The sequence below is a fragment of the Raphanus sativus genome, chromosome 5 (genome assembly GCF_000801105.2).
Source record: "Raphanus sativus cultivar WK10039 chromosome 5, ASM80110v3, whole genome shotgun sequence".
Taxonomy (NCBI): Eukaryota; Viridiplantae; Streptophyta; class Magnoliopsida; order Brassicales; family Brassicaceae; genus Raphanus; species Raphanus sativus.
The window spans coordinates 182,230-204,362 of NC_079515.1; the positions used below are offsets into that span (position 1 = coordinate 182,230).

The following is a 22,133-nucleotide window of genomic DNA, read 5'->3' on the forward strand; positions in this document are numbered from 1 at the left end:
AAATTTATTCTCCTGACCAACCAAAGCTTTCTTCTTCAACTCTTCATCCACAAACCTTCACCTCTGTTTCTTGGGGTCTTTCTACAGGTTAGGACGCCGTGAAACAGGTTATGTACGTCGTCCTTAGTTCTGAAATCGGTTGGTAAGTGTAAACTCTCTCCTTCACTCTTTTTTCTGTTTCTCTCACTCTTTTTATTGTTGTTTGTTTCAGTTTAGTCAAACAAAATGTGTGTTAACCATATGAGTCAGATTATAAAGTTTAATATATTTTGGTTAAAGTATGAAGCATGATATTGTAAAATAAATTGTTTTTGTTTATGGTACAACAGGTACAACTCGTAGTAACACATTGAATATTTAGTATTGGTACAACTCGTATAACTTACAGTAGTCATGTGCAAAGTTGATATAGTATAACTGATCTTACTAGTATAACTGATAACTACTGTTACATGTAAACTAGTCTAATTGGTAATATTAATATAACTAAAATTATTGTGACCTTAGAACTGGTACAACTGGTATAATAAATAAATGATAATGTTGGTTTTTAATCATTTTCAGAAACTATGGATAGCAATGGGTCTGTGGTGATATATTTTGAACATGGTGAAGAGCAACATATTTCTACACTAGTGATGAAAGAAAGATATGAGGAGATTACTTATTCTGAGTTGGTAGATAGAATAGCAAAGAAAATGAAGATCAATGTAGTTGTGACGAAGCTTCAATTGAGTTACTTTCCGCTGGCAATGAATAATAAGAGGCCTTGCTATATCTTGGATGATGAAGATGTTTTAGGATATTTAATGAAGGTAGATAAGAAAAACCGACGTAGTGTCTTGCATGTGGAGCTTAAGGAAATCGTCTCAGAAAATCAGAGTAACGAGATGTTTTCTATGAATGAGGAAAATCTGAATGATGCCAGAGCTAATGATGACATGGCTGGAGTTGGTGAGTTGGAAATTGTTCCACATATTCTCCCTCATGTTCAGGAGGATGAGTTAGAGCATGAGAAAATCAATGAAGAGGGTGATGAAATGGATGATAGGGAGGAGTTGCCGGCAGTTACAGCAGTTGAACCTCCTGTTGTCAATTCAGAGTGGGATGATGGCATTGATATGAGTTTGCATCAAGAATTTGCGACTAGAGAAGAAGTGAGGGATTTAGTGGACAAAGGTGTGCATTCTAATTGTTTTGAGGTTGATATAATGAAGTCGAATCCTCGGGTTTACATATTGAAATGTCGTGGGGTTGGATGCAGATGGTATTTACGAGCTGCAAAGCTGAAGAACTCTGCTTTTTTCTCTATCAGAATTTATAGAAAGATGCATACATGCTCGCGTGGAGATGCAAGTGTCATGAAGAAGAAGAAAAGAGGTACACCAGGCTTGGTCGCATCAGTGGTGCACAAAGATTATCCTGGCAAATACAAGACTCCGGATCCAAAGACTCTCATAGATTTGGTGAAGAACAGACTGGGTGTTGTGGTTTCATATTCTACGGCTTTGAGAGGTAAAAATAAAGCTTTGAGTGATTTGCGTGGTAACCCGGAGGAGAGTTTTGCTAGGCTGTCATCTTACTTGTACATGTTACAAATGATGAATCCTGATACCATTACACGATTAGAAGTGGATGAGAAGAACCAGTTTAAGTATATGTTCTTTGCGCTCGGAGCTTGCAGGGTGTGTACAAAGGAGTGCTTCTCATTGCCACTGCTCAGGATCCAGATCATCATCATTATCCCCTCGCTTTTGCAGTAGTAGATGGTGAGAAAAATGCGAGCTGGGAGTGGTTTTTAACCATATTAAAAACTTTGATACCAGATGATCCTCGGCTTGTGTTTTGTACTGATAGAAACCAGAGCATCATCAAGAAAGTACACGAGGTGTACCCGTTGGCGATCCATGGATATTGCAATTATCACTTATCTAATAATGTCAGCGGAGCATGCAGCAATGTTAACAAGAAAGGGGTTGCCAGTAAATTTCGCCAAATTGCTGGTATATATAACGAGGTGGAGTTCCGAAAATGCTACAATGATTTCAGGAGAACTTATCCTCAAGCGGCCGCATATCTTGATGACAGTGTTCATGAGACCAAATGGGCAAGATGTAAATTTCCGGGAGAAAGGTACAACATAGACACAACCAACACTGTTGAATCTATCAATGGTGTTTTGAAGGAACCAAGGAAATATGCACTGTTGCCAATGCTTGATGTGATCTTGGCAAAGATGACAGAATGGTTTAACAAATACCGTATAGAATCTTTACGCGTACCAGAGAGGCAGATACTAGTCTCGTATGTGCATGGGATATTGCATCATAATTATCCTAAGGCAAAAAAGCTCACGGTGACCGAGCTAAATACATTTGAAGGTCACTACAATGTGGTTGGCAAAGATGGTCATGGTTATTTTGTTGATTTGAGCAACGGAACATGCTATTGTATGTATTTTGATATTGATCGGTATCCTTGTGTGCATGCACTTGCTGCCATCATGAAGCGTGGAGAAATGGCTGAACATTATTGTTCTAGATATTACTGGATGGAGCAGTGGACTTTGGCATATTGCAGGACAATATATCCAGTGCCTCATCATTCAACATGGGAAAGTTCTGAAATTCCTGAGGAAATCCGATCTAAGGTTGTCTTCCCTCCGTATGTGGAAAAAAAGAAAGGAAGACTACAAGTTACTAGATTCTCATCTGCAAGAGAATACCGTAGGAAGAGAAAGAAGAAGTATCCACCATTGATTGGTGAAAACGAAGAAAGTGGCAGTGATGACAGTGGCAGTGACAGCAGTGGCAGCAGTGACAGCAGTGGCAGCGAGGCAAATGGGGACGAGGGAGGTGACAACAAAAATGATGAGTGAATCTTACTTGTTAACTTGTTATGGAACTTATTTATGTGTTGTAGAATTTATTTAAGTGTTGTAGAATTTATTTATGTCTTGTGTTGTTTCAATCAGGTAATACATGTGCAACATGGTAAAACTTCATAAAACATAACACTCATATATATGTGTTGTCGTACTGGTACAACTAGTAAAACTAAAATAGGTTGTACTCGTCTAACTAGTACAACTATGTCTATTTTACTATAATAGGTTCGACTAGTATAACTAGTACAACTATGCAGGTTCTGAAATTTAAATATTCTTTGGGGATTTTCATATTAATAAAACAATCAAATAGTCTAATTTTTATGTGATTGGATAGGTTTCTTTATGTTTTGTATTGTTTTTTTTTCTTTATTTTTAGCTCCATCACAAAAGTTTGCTTAATCTACCTTATACATTTAAGGTTTGTTAACTTGTTTGTCCACATATTTTTGGTAAAACATACATGACAAGTACTTTCACAATAGCGATGATGGCAAAACATCCGGGCAAACACATGTTAACATAAATGAGTGGTACAACTAAGATTATGGTATTTTTTCTTTGGTACAACTAATATATTCAGGTTTAACTGTCAAAGTACAACTCTGTACAAACTAGTATAACTAATAAACTAGTGCAACTTTGTGCAAGTTGGTATAACTAATAAACTAGTACAACTTCATAGAAACCAGTATAACTAAAAAACTAAAACAACTTTGTGTGCATAATGTGTTTCAGATAAGTGGATTCCCAGATAAGTCCTACACGTTTTAATTCAACACTAGTTGTACTAGTTTTTCTAGTTATTCTAATTTTATATTTTTTGGCATCAACTATGCAGTTTTACTTGCTCCCCACCTGTAAATGCAACATGTTCAACCACTAAATTAATTATACACATACAAGCTTGGATTTAGGTTTTTAAAACACACACACATACAAGTTCATCCGTTTTAGGTTTTAAAACAAACACATACAAGTTCCAAAAACACAACATAGTTCAACATTTCACCAAATTAGTTTGGCGTAAAAGGAGACCTCAACAAATGAGAAACCTTGGACACCCTCTTTGGCCTCTCACCAGCATCCTGTGAATCTGTCTTGTCCGCAGCAGCTTTTTCCGCAGCAGCCTTCTCAAATCTCTCTGCAGTGTCTGCCATAATCTGAAGTGTAGATTGCTCATCTCCATCCTCATCAAATCTCTCTTCAGTATCTACATTGAAAAAAAAAATACATCCTGACTTAGATCATCATCATTAAAAATATAATTTGAAATTATATGTTAATATGACTTACCTTGCACTAACTTCTCAGCAGCTGTCTCACCATCCTTCTCAGCCTCATTCTGTTTCTCACCATCCTTCTCAGTCTCTGCCTCAATCTGCTTCTCACCATCCTCGTCGTCCTTATCAGCCTCATCATCATCACTGTCAACCTCATCACCATCCTCGCCGTCCTTATCAGCCTCATCATCATCACTGTCAACCTCATCACCATCCTCGCCGTCCTTATCAGCCTCATCACCATCCTCCTTATCAGCCTCATCATCATCCTTATCACCCTCATCACCATCCTCCTCATCACCCTCCTCCTTATCAGCCTCATCATCATCCTTATCACCCTCATCACCATCCTCCTCATCACCCTCCTCCTTATCACCCTCACCATCCTCCTTATCAGCTTCTTTATCACCCACCTTATCACCATGCATCTCGCCCTCCCTTCTTCTGCCTCCTGAAACATAATCAGTTTCAACTTGGAATGACCAATTTTCTCTCTGAATCTTGTCTTCTTCAACCTCCTTTACTCTTGCTGTCAGAAGATGAATTGTTTTGTCTCTCAATGCAAATTCATCATCCATGCTTTTGTTCAACTTCAACTCTAATTCTCTTAATCTCTCACGACCTGCCTCGCCTCCTGGCTCGCCCCCTGCCTCAACACCTGCATTTCCCCCTGCCTCTAATTCTCTTAATCTCTCACGACCTGCCTCTCCCCCTGCCTCGCCTCCTGCTTCCTCTTGTTGCTCTCGGGTCCTCACATCCATCTCATATAGATCCGGCCAGAATATTTTACTCCCTGGTTGAAGTAGGATCCTGTTCCAACTGTCAACAGCTATGTCTGGCGTATCCCAATCATCTTTCAGCTCCAAGTCTGCAAAAGTCCCTTCATCCATGATTTGATACAAAAGGTCTAGTTCATATCCTACTGGTTCCAAAATAAGGCTATGCTCCCTGATGGAGTATCTAACTGGAACACCGTTTACTCCAAACCAAGCTTGTCTACCCTTTCCTGTATGCATAGTACGAAGTAGCAACATCCACAATCCCATCATTTTTCTTGTTGAGGTACAATCCATGTGGAATATATGCTTGAACTGAGGATGATCCTGAAACCAACTCTTCTCTGAGGCATCAAACTTATCAACCGCGTTCAGCATGGTCAGGAAATCGTGTTGTCGGCACCTTGAGGAGAGCTTGCAACCCTTTTCATAGTCGCTCGGATTGAAGAAAAAACCAGCAGGTCTGTCAGCTTCTACGGTCATATCCCTCTCAACCTGGAAAACAAAAGCAAAATACTCAGTTGTATTGGTTAGACTTATTATACTTTTCATTGTTGTACGAGTTATATTAGTTATAAGAAGTGTGGTTGGTGTTGTTATAGTTATACTAGTTCCATTGATTCTGTTTTACAACATATTATACGAGCTGAACTAGTTTCATTCTTTTAGTTGTACTAGTTATTCAATACTCAGGTGTATTAGTAAAACTAATTATACTTTTGATAGTTGTACGAGTTATATAATTTATAAGAAGTTTGGTTATACTAGTTATACTAGTTCCATTGATTCTGTTTACAACATATTATTACCAGTTGAACTAGTTTCATTCTTTTAGTTGTACTAGTTATTCAATACTCAGGTGTATTAGTTAAACTAATTATACTTTTGATAGTTGTAGCAGTTATATAATTATAAGAAGTTCGGTTATACTAGTTATACTAGTTCCATTCATTCTGTTTACAACATATTATAAACAGTTGAACTAGTTTTATTTTAGTTGTACTAGTTACACTACTTATATAATTACTACTAGTTCAACCCTATCACAAATAATTCTAAAACCATTTTAAATTGATTTGTTACCGTTCTTGGCGCCTCATTATCAACGGCAACCTCGGGTGTGTTTGGATCTCTGTTGTTAGATCCAATCTCCTCATCGTTCTGCTCGTCTACATGATGTGAAGGACTCTTTGTGGAAGAGTCTGAGGTTACTCGAGGTTGTTGTGGATTCTCGGCCTCATTCGCTGCATGAGTTGGTGTTGGCGATTTTTCTGGCTGACTCGGAGACACTGGGCGTGGTGTGGTGGGGTCCGGTGTGGGGGAATGAACGCCTTCATTTTCTGGTGGAGATCCTGCGGTTTCTCTCACACGGTTCCGAGTCCTCTTGGTTGGATTCGACGAGGACCCACCGTCCAGACCACTATCTCGCTTCCTCTTCTTCTTTGTGGTCTCACTCCTCTTCGCCGCTTCTCTCTTTTTCTTAACGGCGGCTCTCCTTTTCGCTGCCGCTTCTTTTCTTTTTACGGCGGCGTTCTTTTTCTTCTCCGAGGCTCCCGCTTTTTCTTTCTTTTCGGCGAGACGAGTTTTTGGCGACATTGTAGACACGAGAATTGGAGATGGAGATTGTTGTTTTGAGATGATTGTGCTTGAATCTGAGTTTGATTAGAGATGGGAGTTTGAAATCGTGGTGGGTTAGAGATGAGAGTGGTGGTTATGGGAGAGAGAGTTTGAAATCGTGAGTGAGAAAGTTTGAAATCGTTGAAGTGGAGAAGATGATTTGGGAATTTAGGGTTTCAAAGTTGGGTCGGGTCGAATTAATGGATCTCAGTGGTTGGGTTTGTAAATAAGTTGAAGTTTCTTGGTTATTTAGTCTTTTTGCCCTATTTTCGATTTTGTTTTTTTTTAATTTTTAAACAAAAAAACATGTGGTCCATAATAGATTTTTTTGAACCCTTTTGTCCCTTCCCAGCATTTGATCCCTTATATTTTCACAAGTTTATTTTTTTTTTGATAAAATATTTTCACAAGTTTATAACCTTCATAACCCGAAATCATTAGAAAAAAAAAAACTGAAGGAAGATATTGCTCTCATATTTTTAGTTTTCTTTGCAAGTTCAGATTCTAAAGCTTTGTGCACCTTATCTATTAAGGGGGACTCTCGACTCTCTGCCTCTCTCCTTGCGTCTGAGCATATTAATTAATGAATATCTTTTAATTAGGTCAACCCAACCGAAATTAGTTTCTTTCTATTATCCTACGTCAGGGAACTGATTATGTAGCTACTATATCCCGTCATCCTATAATTTTTATAAGTTGATCATACTCTTTAACTTAGAAGATGCATCATGCATCCTCCGTTCTTCTTCCTTTTCTACTACAAAACCAAACACACATCAGCTTTCCCACTATAATAAAATAAAACAAAGCCCATGCTTAATCATATAATTTGTCATTCTAAAAAATAACTGGTTCTATATCAAACAACAATATATAAACTCCGGTATGGCGGTATCATTATAAAACTAACAACTAATACATGCTCTAGTTATAAAATGTTACGTATCGATCGTACATACATGGATCGTGTTGTCATGTACTCTTGTACTATATGACCATGTATATATTTATTTATACATCTTTCCCTTCTCTTTATAAATATGTGTGTAAACGTGTGTGGCTTCAGATGAAAAGTTGAATTACACACTATTCGCATACAGCGAAATGTGAAAACCCATAACCATAATTAAGGACCTTCTCAAACGAAAAGACTGAATATACTTGTTTTATATATTTAATATTATATCCTCTCTCTTTCTGAAGATGACATTTTGGCCCTGAAAGAGAAAGCTATAATATGAATATTGAATACCATGAGTGACAGATTGTAACGATTCCGATTAAAGTTTTCTTTTTAATATATCTTTTACTTTATTTGTTATTTGTTTTATCAAGTTTTAATAAGAAGAAAGAAATAGATAGTGGAGGAAACTATTGAAACTAGAATTGTGCTAAAACCTTTATAGATTGATCGTCTTTTCACAGAACCACACACATGGCGATGATCGACAGTAATCCACTACAATACTTCTGTCCTAAAGTCTCAGGTGTTTTGATTCTTTTCTTTTTCTTTTCTTTTTTTTTCTCTATAATTAAGACCATCTTTTCCAAAATAAATTTGTTTTGGTTTTACGCTGAAATAGAAAAATAAATAGTTTCAATTTTCATTGGATATTCTCGAAGAAATGAAAGAAAAAAAATTATTCATAGACGAACCATTACTACAAGAGATCTCTACTACAAAATTGATGTATTGAGTTTTCCTCCAATATATATATTCTTGTTTTGTGGTCTATATAATTTTCTTTTTGAAATAATGGTCTATATAATTTTACTTGGACTATTTATGCTAATCATCTTTTCAGTAAAGCAAACAAAAGGGAGATAAAAGAAAAAGTCCCCTATTTTTGGAAATATAGAAAGGAAAAACTTAGAAGACACTATCCAACGAAAAAGATGCCAACCCTATTCATGGCCTCTTAACTTAGTTGTGAAGAAAAAATAAAAAGGAAAATCGATCATTATTTGTGTTCTTTTAATAATAATATAATACTTTTATATATGAGTAAAAGAATGTATGAAATCTATATCTCATCTTTGAATCCTTCAATGAAAAATGAACTTTTAGTGTTAAAAGTAGAGTAATAGAATGTATGAAGAATTTACAATAATAGTTTCATGTGACTTTTATAATAGATTGTTTTTAGTTAGCAAAAATGATTTTGGAATCAGAGGAATGCTCTATTTTCCAACTTGTTTAGAAAATTTAAAGATTACACAAAAGTTTCAGCACTTTGAAAATTAAACATATATCTGTCTCAAACTCAAAACACAAAAAAAAAGTTTAACGCGAAATGTTTGAAGTCAATCAACCTATTTTCATGTAGAGGCATAATTTCTTTTTTAGGTTAGCAAAGTTTTAATCTATTTTTTTTATATTGATGAAAAAGTATATATATAAATTATTAATGATTTCTGTATCAAATATACATTCCACATTATTCCATTATTTGTTAGTTGTACCTTTCAAAGATTCTAATATCTAAAAATATTTGGGTAACGTATAATATTATAAGTTTGAATAACTAACAGTATACCGAATACGATTTTGTCCATTATATATAGCTTGTTTGATGTGCTGTTGTAAGACTGTTATCTTCTGAAACTGACGAGAAGTGAGAAACCCCATTCTTCTTAGATTGGCAAATTCGTTATCCTTTAAAGCTAAGGTTTTTCCCCTCTTTGGGTGATGGAAGATATTTCTTTATCGGTAAGGTCCATGGATTTCCAACTGGCTAACACATGGAACCGGACTATATTGTTAGTGTGTTAGGTCTCACATTGGTAATTCCAGAGTTATTCAAATAATATATAACACGTATGAACCAATTCATCTATTGTCTTGAAATTTTGGGTTGGAAGCTCATAGCTATCATAGTATCAGAGCATGTTTCGATCGTTGGAGACACTCTATAGATGTAGTCCCATAAAAACTTCACGTTTCAGATGGTCATGCCTGAGCGTGAAGAGGGAGTGTTAGTGTGTTAGGTCTTACATCGATAATATCAAAATTATTCGAATAATATATAATACACATGAACTAATTCACCTATTGCTTTAAGATTTTGGATTGAAAGCTCATATAGCTATCATATATCGTAGCTAATCATATTAATTTTCTCCATCAATATATCTTGAAAATGTAAATATAAATACACATTTGAAGGAGTCAATACGGCTATATATGGAATTTCCAACCATAACAAGAGAAAGCAAATGGCATATATTATGAAGCTCATATTACATTAACCTAACTAGCCATTATAAACTTGAAAGGCTTTGTTCTTCATTAGCTATACATGCATGCATATTAAGAAAAGCCATACCCATTTATATATGCAACCATGTATATTAATAAAGTCGTATAAGCATGTTCATATAGAGAGAGCAATTGCATTTTGGGAAGCTGAAGAGTCAAGAAGAAAATAATGAAAATGAAGGAGGAATATAAGTTTCAGTAGTATATACTTATGTCAAATATAAACCATCACACAGTCTTAGTCAAAAAAAAAAAAACCATCACACAGTACGTTCCATCATTGAAAACAAGACCTCGTAATAGTTTCTTTTTTTTAACGAGGGAGAATCTTCAAAAGGAAAGAAATTATGGAAAACAAAAGAGGGACTCGTGTAGTCGTGTAATACAATAAGCTAAAATGCATTTGTTAAATGAAAGCGAGATCCTATATTTAGTTAAAAATAATGGCATGTGGCCGGCCATAAGCAGTTCCATTGCACCTAGCCTGTTTGTTTCTTTTCCGTAAGGTGTGACATGAAATCGATAGTCGCCAAAATATTGGCTGTAAATTGCCTACCTTTTCTTTTGCTTCGTAAATTCATTTTGAACCTTAACTTGACTTGACCTTAACTGTAAAATAAGTCTCAATATTGAAAAGTAATACACAGAAAAGGTCAGAAAGATTAGAAACAAATTATAAAAAAAAAAAGAAAAAGGAGTGACGATTAACTACTGAATTTTATAAGGAATGGGATGATACTACGACAAGGCGGTGAAAAAAAATGAAAAGACACAGGATGATGAGGAGCGTTAGATGTCTGCGGATGAAGCGCAGATACGACACTGACCCGACCGTGGAGCATGCACCCTATGTGACACACACACTCTGGCCGAACCACCAACAGGCCACAGCTGAATATATATATTTTTTAAAAAAGGTCTCTCTATTCAGATCCAACGGCGAAGATGGGTTGCGGAATCCACTACGCTAAAGAAAGTGGACCCCACAAAAGCTTAGAAAGTCCACTTCAAATGATAAAAAAATCCAATTGGCATTGAACTACCAGAAATACCCCGCGGTGAATTTGAAAATACAGAGCTTTGGTTCTCAAAGAGGGTACGAGAGTAATTTAACAAGGACGCATATTGTAGTGTATAAAAAGAGCGCGCTTCTTGAAGCTCTGAGCTATAGGCTAAGGGGAAAACTCTCTCTCTCTCTTTCTATTTCTTAATCTTTCTGCAATTTGAATTGCGTCCTTGGATAAACTAAGATGATGATGATGATCCGATAATTAAAAAAAAAATCGAAATAAAGAAAACAAAGTCTTGTCTTGTCTTTTTGGTTGAATAGATCTGTGGTTCCCTCTGGTTGAGGAGGGGGGGGTATTGCGGTTGATGATGGGATTTTGCATGTGTCAGTTGGAGTGTCCGGCAAGATTAGTGTGGAGTACTAGCTTCTTCCGCCATAAGTTCATCATCTTCTAATATTCCCTTTCTCTTTTTACTTTCAACCCCAATCCTCTATCTCTCTGTTTCTTAAGTTTCTTCTTCTTCTTCTGCTGGTAAAATCGAATCGAATGGAATCCAATAAGTTTTTCTTCAATCCGCCCACTTCTCATGGCAACATGTTCTTCCTCACTAATCTCAATCCAGTCGTCCAAGGTTTTTTGTTTGTTTCTCAATTCTCTGTTTTATGGAACTTTGACTTTTGGTTTTAATCTGGAAGCTAAGAAGTTAGTTAGTTAGTTAGTATTATTAACTTATTGTCTCTGATTGGGAGGGAATGAAGCAGGATCGATGATAAACATGGAGGAGGAATCATCGAAACGAAGACCCTTCTTTTGCTCTCCTGATGATCTTCTCTACGACGACGTTGACTATTACGACGACCAAACACCCGACAAAAAGCGTCGCCTTACTCATGAACAGGTGGTTTCTTCACTCTTGTCTTTTTTTTTTCTAACCCGAGTCTTCTTTAATTAGAAATAATTATTATTAATGATTTCTTCGATCAGGTGCATCTGCTGGAGAAAAGCTTCGAGACGGAGAACAAGCTGGAGCCAGAGCGCAAGACTCAGCTTGCTAAGAAGCTTGGTCTTCAGCCTCGTCAAGTTTCTGTCTGGTTTCAAAACCGCCGCGCTCGTTGGAAAACAAAGCAGCTCGAGAGAGACTTCAATCTCCTCAAGTCCTCTTACGACCAACTCCTCTCTAACTACGACTCCATCCTCAAGGACAACCATCATCTCAGATCCCAGGTCTTTCTATTTACTATAATAATCGTGTTAGAATTTATGCTTTTTTTTGCTGATTAGTGAATCTATATTTATGCCTTATTGGTCCAAAGGAGCAAAAGCATCAAGTGAAAAAGGAAATATGCTTTTTCCTCTTCTTTATTTTATTTTATTTTTTACCTAATACAATCAGAAAGAGCATAATAATAGTATTAACTAAAAAAAGAAACAAGATTGGGAATCAAATCAATCAACAAATTTACTTTTAATATCTTCTTCTCCTTCTTATGGGAGGGGATGGTTTGGTTTGCTTGTGTGTCGACTGACTTCTGACTGTTGTGATTTTTACCTTTTATTAAAAAGTACTTTGTAAGAGTCTTTTATCTCATACTTCCACAGGTGACTTCCCTCGCCGGCAAGGTCCAAGCCAAAGAAGAGACAGCTACCGGTCAGGTGCCAGAACCAAACCAGCTCGATCCGGTGAACATGAACCCGGCAATCAAAACAGAGGACCGGTTAAGTTCAGGGAGTGCGGTACTAGACGAAGACGCACCTCATCAACTAAGAGACAGCTGCGACTCTTACTTCCCAAGCATTGTACCCATCCACCACCACTCGGGGCAAGACACCAACAACAACAACGGCTGTGGTAATGACACGGGCTGTTTCGCTGACGTCTTTGTGCAAGGTGAATCATTTGGATTGTGGGGCTGCTGGACTTGAAACTTCAAAAGCCAATCCGTATATTTATATATTGTTTTATGTGCGTTTGTTTTATCAAGTACAGTCTATGTTGACGTAACCCTCTGCATAAATTTGTGGACTAATTCCGCAATTCCACACGGTATTTTATCGGTTATATATTTTATGTTTTATATGAACACAGGATTCAGTCTATTTTCTAATTTTATGAAGCAGAACTCATATGGTTGGATAAATTCACTGGCTTCTGTACCCTCTACTGAAACCACTACCAAGAGGAAGATTGAAGCACTCTCACCATTTTATGAAGTCTGAGACTGAGATTTATAAAGAATCCAAGTTTCAGTTCTACCATCTAAGGAGCGGCTTTACTACTAAATTAATTCCATCCACATTAGTCAGTCTTCTATATATATACATCTCTGCGTACACAATTCTCTCCTACTTGTTAAACCGGACTTCTCTTTGATGAACCACCAACCCAGTTCTCAACATCCGGGTAGTTACAGGTCCGCTTAACACTGCCCAAGTATCTCTACACATACCCACGCATTGGCTCCCGCTTAGTTAAAAAAAAAAAACACCCCATTCTTTCCATGTTCTTGCCGGCTGAAAGCTTTCCTACTTGTGAAGTAAATTTGTTATGATCCCTCTGGTTCTTTCCTCTTTTTTACCAGATCTTCTGTTTGCTCTCTTGTGTATCTGAAACAGCTTGTGACTTTTGCTCCGCTAAGGGCTTTGTCTCATCCATAGGATCTGATTTAGTTACGGTTTTATCGTACATAATAGCTGCATCCAGGTAGAAAAAACGGACGGATAACCCTGAGAGAGTTGAGATTTTAGCAGCCGCTGAAAGAGAAGACCAGTACCACCATTCGTTTTTTAAGTACTCTGTCTTAACCATGTCTTCTACCACTATTGTTGTCTGAACCAACTGAAACAGAACATCAAAGGGCATAGACATTAGAAATCCCAGCTTATGATGCTGTATTAGATTAGAGAGGTGAAAGAGTTGTATTTGAGAAATAAACCTCGAAAATGCTTTGTGCGGTTTTAACAAATGCACGCCAAGCTCGTCTACGATCTGGATGTGATTTCGATGTTCTTAAAGCTTCTTCAGGCAATGCCACATCCATATCAAGCAATATGGTTTTAAGGAACCTGAAAACCGGCAGAGCTTTGCCAGTAACACGTTTCAAAGAAGCCTGTGGAACCACACAGCAGCCTTTTTAACCCACTACCGGAAGCTTTCTTCTTCTTTTGCTCTGAGAAGTCAAAATCCACTCCACTCCGTTTATTCGGCGGACCGCCAATATCATTTGTGACAAATCTATCGAACCACATGCTAGACTCAGAATTCAAGTCTTCCCCATTGGCTTTCAGAACCAGTAAAAATCACCTGACCCCCTGAATTACCACTATCTAGCTTACTGAAAGTGGCAGATATATATGAGCATTGAGTCGTTAAGATGAGTAGATGGCAACGGAAGAAATGTTGGTATTCCATTTGAACCTATCAGACCAATCTCGTTAACCAAATCTCTGTTAGAATTCTTTGTCACAAACTTAGAACAGATCTCCTCAAAATGGTATGGGGAAATAGATTCTTCTCCCTGATATCTTATCAGGCCCAGAATCAAGTTCAGAAACATTGGATGTTTCAGCTACTTCTTTGCCAGCGTTAGACTTTAAACGATGATCAGATCTCAGGCTTTCTTTTGCTTTCGAAGAATCATAAATTGCCTTTGCCTTCTTCAGTTGCTAATGAACAAGGAATACACTTACTACTCTCGGCGTGCTCTTCAAATACATCATCACTTGGAAATGTTGTGTGACATATGAGACAGTGAATCATGGATGGCAAAATGGATTCCAAGCATTCGCATCTACACAGTTTCACTTGCTCTGCAACCTTAGTCTTCTTCCCCCCGTTCTTTTATGGTTTCGGTCTCTAGTTTGATGCAAGGACCATATCTATTCTCCATTGACATGGCAGCCTTCGTCACAAGATTCCCAGCCAATTTTGGAGAGGACGCATTCTGAGCTTGTTTTATTTCCCTATGCAGATTCCCATATCGTAAACTTTTCCAGCACAAAATAGACTATCTCAGGTCTCTTTCTTTCGGGTCGTCATCATGAAGCCATAGGACAAGCTCGCTGATCTCCGCTTCAGTTTCATAACATATCCAGGGTGAAACCATTAGTCTTCCATGGTCAATGTCATGGAGAAATGGGGAGGAAACTTTTGAACCTGCCAGATCAACTTGTACAGATTTCTGCAAAGACATGCATCCATCAACCAAAATATGAGGATGTTCTTCTGGGAAGAAGCAACCCCAGTATAAACGACCACTAGCATCACTTCCCAGAAAGTCTCTTCGTATAGATTGCCTCAGAAGTTGGGCTTCTATGCTTCTTATTGATTGCTGCAGATTCTGTATTTCATTGCCATTGGCATTCAAATCCTGTTGACAAGCCTGCAATTCTTGGGAAGCCAGAGAAGATGCATCATTAGCTGTCTGTAATTCCACTGTATCGGATTTTAGAGAGTGTGTTTCATTGTTCCTTCTAACTGATGTGCGCAAGGTCTCTGTGGTATCTTCTTTTTCACAAGACATGTTATCTGTTACTTCTCTTGGTAACTCGTGCCTCCCAGGGGACGTAGCTTTTTCTGCGGTGGAAATGACATGTGACACTCCGGTTTGGGCATCATTCTCAAGCAGAGCTTTCCCCTGATTGTTAAGAAATGCAGTACGGGAAGTGGCATCATCATGAGTAACCCGGTCTCCAACATCCTCTTGTGGTTGTTGACTACATCCAATGTGGTCTGCAAAGCTACTTGAATTTTGTGGTTCACCCATTTCTTTTAGAATACTAGGTTCAACCTTTGCGAGTTTAGCCCTCAGAAATTCATGCCGCATTTTCTTCATAATTAATGACATCTGATACACCAATAGACGTCCTCTTTCTGGTTCCTTTAACAGATCTATGCACCAAATCTCCACCTCGAACATCCGCTAGCAATGAGAGGACAGCTCTCTGTATACAGTAAGAGCGAAATAAATTTTCTTGAAAAGATAGCACACGTCACTAGACTGAGACTATATCACCGCAAGAACAAAAACCAGAAAAGGGAATTTGAGAAAACAAGAAATACTTAGTTTACGCGGTTCAAAATTGCAAGTATTTTTAGGAGGGAAGACAATTGGTTTCAGAGATGGGACCTTTGTCGGTCCGGATGCATTGCCTTTATAATACTTGTTTACTGATGGAATGATCCAATATCTTCTTCGCCCAGTCTGGTGGATTTCTCTCTAAAGCCTCGTAGACACACTTACCTGATTCTAGTCTCAACATTTGTTGGAAGTTTTCTCACAGGTTCCAGTACCAGTGCCCACTCTGGAATATCACCATTGCAAGCTTTTGTCTCAGTAGCATCAAGGTCGTCAGAATCATCATCTTCCACATAAATAACATCATTTTCTCTTGTCAAAGAACCAAATTATTTTTTTAGAAGCCTCTGCAAGTAACTGAAGATAAAGAGTTAATATCTACATGCAAATCCAATGATCATTCTCTTTCGGTGAGAGTGCTTTAGGAACTTAAGTATTCTAACACTTGTTCTACAACAATCAAAAAATGTCAAAAATATAGAGGTGAAGAGTAACTTTTAACTACTCTACGAATGGAACATAGCTTCAATTAAGCTTGAGAAAAATCAACCTGACTAAATTCGTGGAAGGTTAATGATAAAACATTGGAAGGACAAGAATAACAGTACATAGGTGACCGGAAGAGAAGCTAAATTTGTGATCCCGTCATATCCAGTAATACAAGCAAGACACTGTAACCCAGGAAATAAAAGGAAAATAACAAAAACATACCATTGAATCGGCTTCCATGCCAGGCACTCCTGTAAGTGAACCACAAAGCAAACCACCATCCATTGATAAAAGAGACAAGATGTACCTACGGGCCAATTCAGGCCAAGTGAGGTCGTTAACAGGAAGCATATGCAGCTTATTTCTTTTATCAGAAAGTGTACTGTCATCCTTTTTCCGTCCTCGTCTGGATCAACAAATGTAGCTACCTTCATATTAGCACTTGCAGAAGCGAAATGTGAGTCCTTGTTAGAAGCACGGCCTACTTTTGTCTCCTTTAGTACCAGAAGCAGATGTATTTTCCGAAGAAAAGGGTTGACTTTAGTACAGGAGCAGGGTCGGGATAATCGTGAATGGACCTAACAACTTCAACAACAACATGCTCGTAGTCAGAGGTGCCGGTAGGGATTTCGTTGAGATCGATGCCGAGAAAGGAGCGATGATGATGATGATGATCTTCGGAGGTCGCTCCGAGTTGGTGGTGTTTCTGTTTCGAAGAAGAATCACTGAGTTCCATTTATACGATTATTAGGTTAATTTGGAATCGAGCAAGCATTACATTACTCTCTCGCATTCAACACCAAGCAAATAAGCGAGAAAGTGAGCCAAGAAGAACAAGAGTTCTCTGCTCTGCTCTGCTCCGCTCCGCTCCGCTCCCTTTTTCTTAATTAGTTTATTTTCCTCTCCACTTTTCCCCATGTTCTGTTTTTACAGAGAGAGAAAAAGAGAAAAAAACACGTGAATTTATCTTAGCTTTTAAATTTTCTTTTTGTTTTCTAATGATGGGATTAGATTACGGTTTAACTTTATTCTACGGAATCACGTGATACTAAGAAAGGCATGAATTGTCCTCCATACTAATCTAAATACTTCCAATTTTTAAAGTAGTCTATAATCTCAAGTAGTCTTGAACTTGTTGTTGATATTCTTTTTGATATTGAGTATATTTTTACTCAACCTAATTAAGCACTTGAATTATAGTGAAGGCAGCAAAACATAAGACAAATTAATATTACATTTTCATGACCAATGAAAGAGTTATGAACCATGAAATATCATCTCTTCTTCAATAGCAAGTAAAACGGTGTTTTAGAACCAGAACTGGGGCCTCTTCACGCCATTCTGATCATTACCTCTTGAAGAATCAACTTTGTATCTTTATAACACGCTTCTGTCTCAGCTAAGCTCTTCCTTTTAGCTGCATCTTCAAGCTGTGTCGAGAATAGGGATGTTATATAGGGTTGTGAGATTTAGGGCTGACTCAGCCCATTCAATAATTTAAGAACCCTAACCCAAATGTATTATTCATAAAATGTTTAGGGTCACTTTAGGGTTGGGCTAAAGAAATAAAGGGTTTTCACAGGGTTAACCCTATTAGATATTTTTTTTGTTATAGAACAATGTTTTAGTGTAGGGTCAAACCCTCAATTTTTTTTTTTGATTTTTCGATAAAATTGCTAAAAAAGTTTCTATAAAATTTCAGAAATGACTTTTTTCCGTCAAAATCACAAAAAAAAATATTTTGCCAAATCGGTTTTTTTGCCAAAATCGGAAAAATCAAGTTTTTCGGAAAAAACCACAAAACCGAGTTTTCCCACCAAAAACCACAAAATAGAGTTTTTCCACATAAACCGCAAAACTGGTTTTTCCCGCCAAAATCGATAAATTAAGTTTTCCCACCAAAACCGAGAAACCCGAGAAATCGAGTTTTCAAGCCAAAATTAGGAAATCGAATTTTCCCGTCAAAACCGAAAAATCGAGAAATTGAGTTTTTCCGCCAAAAACGAGAAACCGAGGTTTCCCGTCAAAACCGAGAAATTAGGGTTTCCCGCCAAAACCAAGAAAACGAGTTATCCCACCGAAACCGAGAAATCGAGTTTTCCCGAGAAATCAGGGGTTTTCAAGAAAACCGAGAAATCTTGTTTTTCGAGAAAACCGAAAAATTGGTTTTCCCGAGAAAAATAAGAAATCGGGGTTTCCCGCCAAAACCGAGAAATCGGATTTTTTCGAGAAAACCGAGAAATCAGGTTTTTCCAAGAAAACCGAGAAATCGAGTTTTCCCGAGAAAACCGAGAAATCAGGGTTTTCCCGAGAAAACCAAGAAATTAGGGTTTCCCGCTAAAACCGAGAAATCAGGGTTTCCCGCTAAAACCGAGAAATCAGGGTTTTCTGCCAAAACCGAGAAATCGAGTTTTCCCGAGAAAACCGAGAAATCGAGTTTTCCCGAGAAAACCGAGTTTTCCCGAGAAAACCGAGTTTTCCCGAGAAAACCGAGAAATCGAGTTTTCTGAGAAAAACGAGAAATCGGCTTTTTCCTAGAAAACCGAGAAATCGAGTTTTTCCGAGAAAATCGAGAAATTGAGGTTTCCCGCCAAAACCGAGAAATCGAGTTTTCCAACCAAAACCGGGAAATCGAGTTTTCCGTTAAAACTGGGAAATCGAATTTTTCTGTCAAAATTTAGAAATTTTTGTTTTCTACCAAAACCGAAAAATTGAGTTTTCTCGCCAATACCACAAAAATGAGTTTTCCCGCCAAAACCAGAAAAATAAGTTTTCCCACCAAAACCTGGAAATTGAATTTTTCTGTCCAAATCAAAAAATTAAGGTTTTCTGCCGAATACACAAAATTTTGTTTTTTGTTGAATTTGCAAAATCTCATTTTCCGTCAAAATTCTGAAAATAGCTACACAGTGTTAATCATGTTAATATTATTTGCTTTTGTTTTAAAAGATTTTATAAAATGGGTAACCCTAACCCAACCCCTTCATGCATTGACTATTAGGATTAATGTTGGATTGGGTTAGAATAGGGTTGGGTTTATATTTTATAGGGTTGGGTTGGGCTGGGTAACCCAATACAACATCCCTAGTCGAGAACATTAAAAAGAAAAAGGACGTGTTACAAATAGATAGATCAAACACGCCCTTCTTCGAGCTTGAGTACTGATAAGATACCTTTTCAAAGTTGTCGAAGAGTCTATTGGCCAAATCAGTGAGAGGTTGCTTGTCTTGAGAGGCAGCAACAGAGATAAGGTTGTCGAAATCGTAGAACAAGAAGGTGGACTTAAGCCTCAAGTACTTTTTAACATAGTTTAACGTGTCTGGTCCGATCAAATCCTCCATTGCCAAGAGATCAAATGCATACTTTTTAACTCTATATGTTCTGCCTTTCGCCCCGATGTCAGCTACATACACTCCTTTCTTCAAGAACGTTCTCGTTCCCGTCTGCTCGTTCACGATGTCTGAGGGGGCCATAAGTAAAACCGGAAATGATGTTAAACTGAGTTAACTAAACTGAGCAAGTTGTACTATTGTTTGGGTTATGTAAACACTACAAAAAAAATTACTACTTACTGTTGTAAATAGGAGGAGTTGGAAGAGGACCATCGATCCAAAAACCATTGTTGTCTTGTGCCAGAGAGACATTACTTTGGCCGAAAGCTCCAGTGAGAGATATGGAGACAGCAAATCCCAAAGCCATCCGTCTGGTGAGCTGTTGTTGTTCCTGAACATTGTCGGTTTTCTTGCAAACAAAGCCGCTGGATTTTCCCGTTCTACTTCTCTCCAGTAGTTTGGGAATCGAGGGTAAAGTGCAGGTGGTGGTGAGAGTGTTAAGGTCTAGGAAGTGAGCCATTGTAGTTAACAGAGCAAAGTTTTTCAGTATCTGTTCTGTTTTTTTTTTTTAATCCTTTGCTATAACAGAGAAAAACGGCCATCACAAAGATTCTATCTAAAACAAAGGGGGTGTTTCGTAATCTTCAACATTTTTAACTACGCGCTGTTCTACGATCGTCAAGCTAAAATACACGCCGTTTAACTGCCAATAATCCCTCTGTTTTTTTTCTCCGTCGCCGCCGTCCCGTTCGAGATTGATGGATCAACAGACGCAGAACACTTCGCTGCAGCGACTCCAGAATGTCGAGAGGGTGAGATTTCACGAAACAATCAATCACTTATATAAGATTTAATCTCTGGGATAATTTGAAGTGAATCTGTTTTGTAATTTTGGGGAAGGGCAGAGAGTGGTAAGGGTGTTGGATATAGCAGGAGGAGTAATGGAAGAAATGACGAACCCTTCTGGTCCCAGGAATGATTTGGTTAAGTCTCTTTGTGGAGAGTTCATGCAATCCATCAAGGTCTCTCTCTCTCTCTCTCTATCTCTTCTTCTTCCACTTCGTTTCGTTTTTGCCATTTTCCACCTTTAAAGTCTTGAGCTTTAATGTATTTGTATGATTAGATTGTTATATTAGGGTTCATTACATACTCTGTAGATTGAAGTGAAGGGCTTTTGTTTTTAGAGCTTTGATTCGGAGTTTAGTTTATTGATGGTCTCAGGATTCAAGTTTGATTTGTGTGAAAACATTTTTTTTTTTGAATGAATGTTAAATTTTATTCATCAAAAAGCCTATTTACATCAAGTGTTACCTTCTTTCTAGATCATTTCTCTATACATTTTCCTATAGAAATAATCCTCCAAAAATCAAAATCACAATCTGGTACTAAACCAGAACTGTAGTATACCTTCCATCCCCTCTCTTGAATGAATGATTACTGATGATTCAAGTTTGATTTGTGTGAAAACATTTGGTTTTATGCCTCAAAGTCTCTCCTGTTTTTTTTTTTTTTTTGGCATCCCTCAAAGTCTCTCCCTTTTAATACATATTTTAAGAACATTTTGGGGCTCTCATTTGACACTAGTCTGTCTATAGATTAGAGATCATTACAATCGTGAACCAGTAAACAGGCTTTTCTTTTGGTTCCTGGTTTTGTCTCTAGTTTAGCTGATCAGCTAACATTATAACTTGTCTCACTCATCATCTTTACATATATGCTTTTTACATTTATTGCAGGATATACAAGTGACACTAAGGGAAGAGATCAAAAGCGCCTGCGAGTACCGCCCCTTCGAGAAATCCGATTACAATTCCAGGATAGCTAATGAGATCTGCTTCCACAAGCTCGAATACGTTCTCTCTCAGCTTCATCATCTTCAATATACCCTTCACCGCTATCCTCCTTCTCATGATTGAACTCAGCTCTTATGCAAGTGTAGTTTCTAGAGGTTTTGACGAATATCCTTTGTGTTCGTGGTATTGATATTCATAAAAAAGGTTTTTTTTAAGAATTATTCAAAACCGTTATGATGTAGTTTCCACCTGTTTTGTGTTTAAGTCGCTCGTGGCACAAGTAATATCTTCTTCCACTTTTGCTGAGAAAAGATCAGGTAGGTTTTGATTACAACATTCAGCTTAATGCTACATAGATTACGACATACACGCGAAGCCGCGGGTTGCAGACTAACTTGCGCCAAATCGGCGGCCTGTATGATAATATATGAATTGCATCGGATAAGAGGGGGAGACCATGGAGAGTCAGATTTGTTGGTCTTTGAAAGCCAAGCACGTTTTTAGTAATATACTAGTTGCCATGTCCATAGATAAAAATACAAGAAGAAAACTTTCAAATTTGGTTCTGGATGACTCATTCCAAATTAATTATATTTGACCATTGACAGCCAC

At 37.6% G+C, this 22,133-nt stretch overlaps 5 protein-coding genes and 1 pseudogene across 8 annotated transcripts; 3 read left to right on the forward strand and 3 right to left on the reverse strand.

Annotated features, from left to right (window-relative positions):
* The first annotated feature begins 569 nt into the window (after window positions 1-569).
* LOC130512424 (uncharacterized) lies at window positions 570-2,878 on the forward strand. The gene is made up of 2 exons (XM_057010391.1): window positions 570-1,631; window positions 1,685-2,878. The coding sequence occupies exons 1-2, from the start codon at window positions 570-572 to the stop codon at window positions 2,876-2,878; spliced, it is 2,256 nt and encodes a 751-aa protein (XP_056866371.1).
* Window positions 2,879-3,777: 899 nt separating this feature from the next.
* LOC130512688 (uncharacterized) lies at window positions 3,778-4,676 on the reverse strand. 2 transcript variants are annotated; one of them, XM_057010911.1, is made up of 3 exons: window positions 4,374-4,676; window positions 4,184-4,322; window positions 3,778-4,100 (listed from the first exon to the last, which is right to left on the reverse strand). In XM_057010911.1, exons 1-3 carry the CDS (start codon window positions 4,596-4,598, stop codon window positions 3,904-3,906), a joined length of 561 nt encoding a protein of 186 aa, XP_056866891.1. In that variant the 5' UTR covers window positions 4,599-4,676; the 3' UTR covers window positions 3,778-3,903. The 2 variants fall into 2 exon arrangements, with proteins under 2 accessions (XP_056866891.1, XP_056866890.1); XM_057010910.1 differs by having other exon boundaries at window positions 4,184-4,676.
* Window positions 4,677-10,998: 6,322 nt separating this feature from the next.
* Window positions 10,999-12,914, forward strand: LOC108832492 (homeobox-leucine zipper protein HAT5). Of its 3 annotated transcripts, none has more exons than XM_018605972.2 (4): window positions 10,999-11,463; window positions 11,582-11,730; window positions 11,817-12,056; window positions 12,432-12,914. In XM_018605972.2, exons 1-4 carry the CDS (start codon window positions 11,379-11,381, stop codon window positions 12,753-12,755), a joined length of 798 nt encoding a protein of 265 aa, XP_018461474.1. In that variant the 5' UTR covers window positions 10,999-11,378; the 3' UTR covers window positions 12,756-12,914. The 3 variants fall into 3 exon arrangements, with proteins under 3 accessions (XP_018461474.1, XP_018461475.1, XP_018461476.1); XM_018605973.2 differs by having other exon boundaries at window positions 11,591-11,730; XM_018605974.2 differs by having other exon boundaries at window positions 11,594-11,730.
* A 393-nt stretch (window positions 12,915-13,307) lies between these two features.
* On the reverse strand, window positions 13,308-17,304 carry LOC108832493 (methyl-CpG-binding domain-containing protein 9-like; annotated as a pseudogene).
* A 286-nt stretch (window positions 17,305-17,590) lies between these two features.
* LOC108832489 (photosynthetic NDH subunit of lumenal location 3, chloroplastic-like) lies at window positions 17,591-20,354 on the reverse strand. Its single transcript, XM_057011147.1, has 3 exons — window positions 19,969-20,354; window positions 19,570-19,856; window positions 17,591-17,826 (listed from the first exon to the last, which is right to left on the reverse strand). The coding sequence occupies exons 1-3, from the start codon at window positions 20,246-20,248 to the stop codon at window positions 17,728-17,730; spliced, it is 666 nt and encodes a 221-aa protein (XP_056867127.1). The 5' UTR covers window positions 20,249-20,354; the 3' UTR covers window positions 17,591-17,727.
* An 84-nt stretch (window positions 20,355-20,438) lies between these two features.
* LOC108832491 (mediator of RNA polymerase II transcription subunit 11) lies at window positions 20,439-21,817 on the forward strand. The gene is made up of 3 exons (XM_018605971.2): window positions 20,439-20,540; window positions 20,634-20,750; window positions 21,465-21,817. The coding sequence occupies exons 1-3, from the start codon at window positions 20,487-20,489 to the stop codon at window positions 21,642-21,644; spliced, it is 351 nt and encodes a 116-aa protein (XP_018461473.1). The 5' UTR covers window positions 20,439-20,486; the 3' UTR covers window positions 21,645-21,817.
* The last annotated feature ends 316 nt before the right edge of the window (window positions 21,818-22,133 follow it).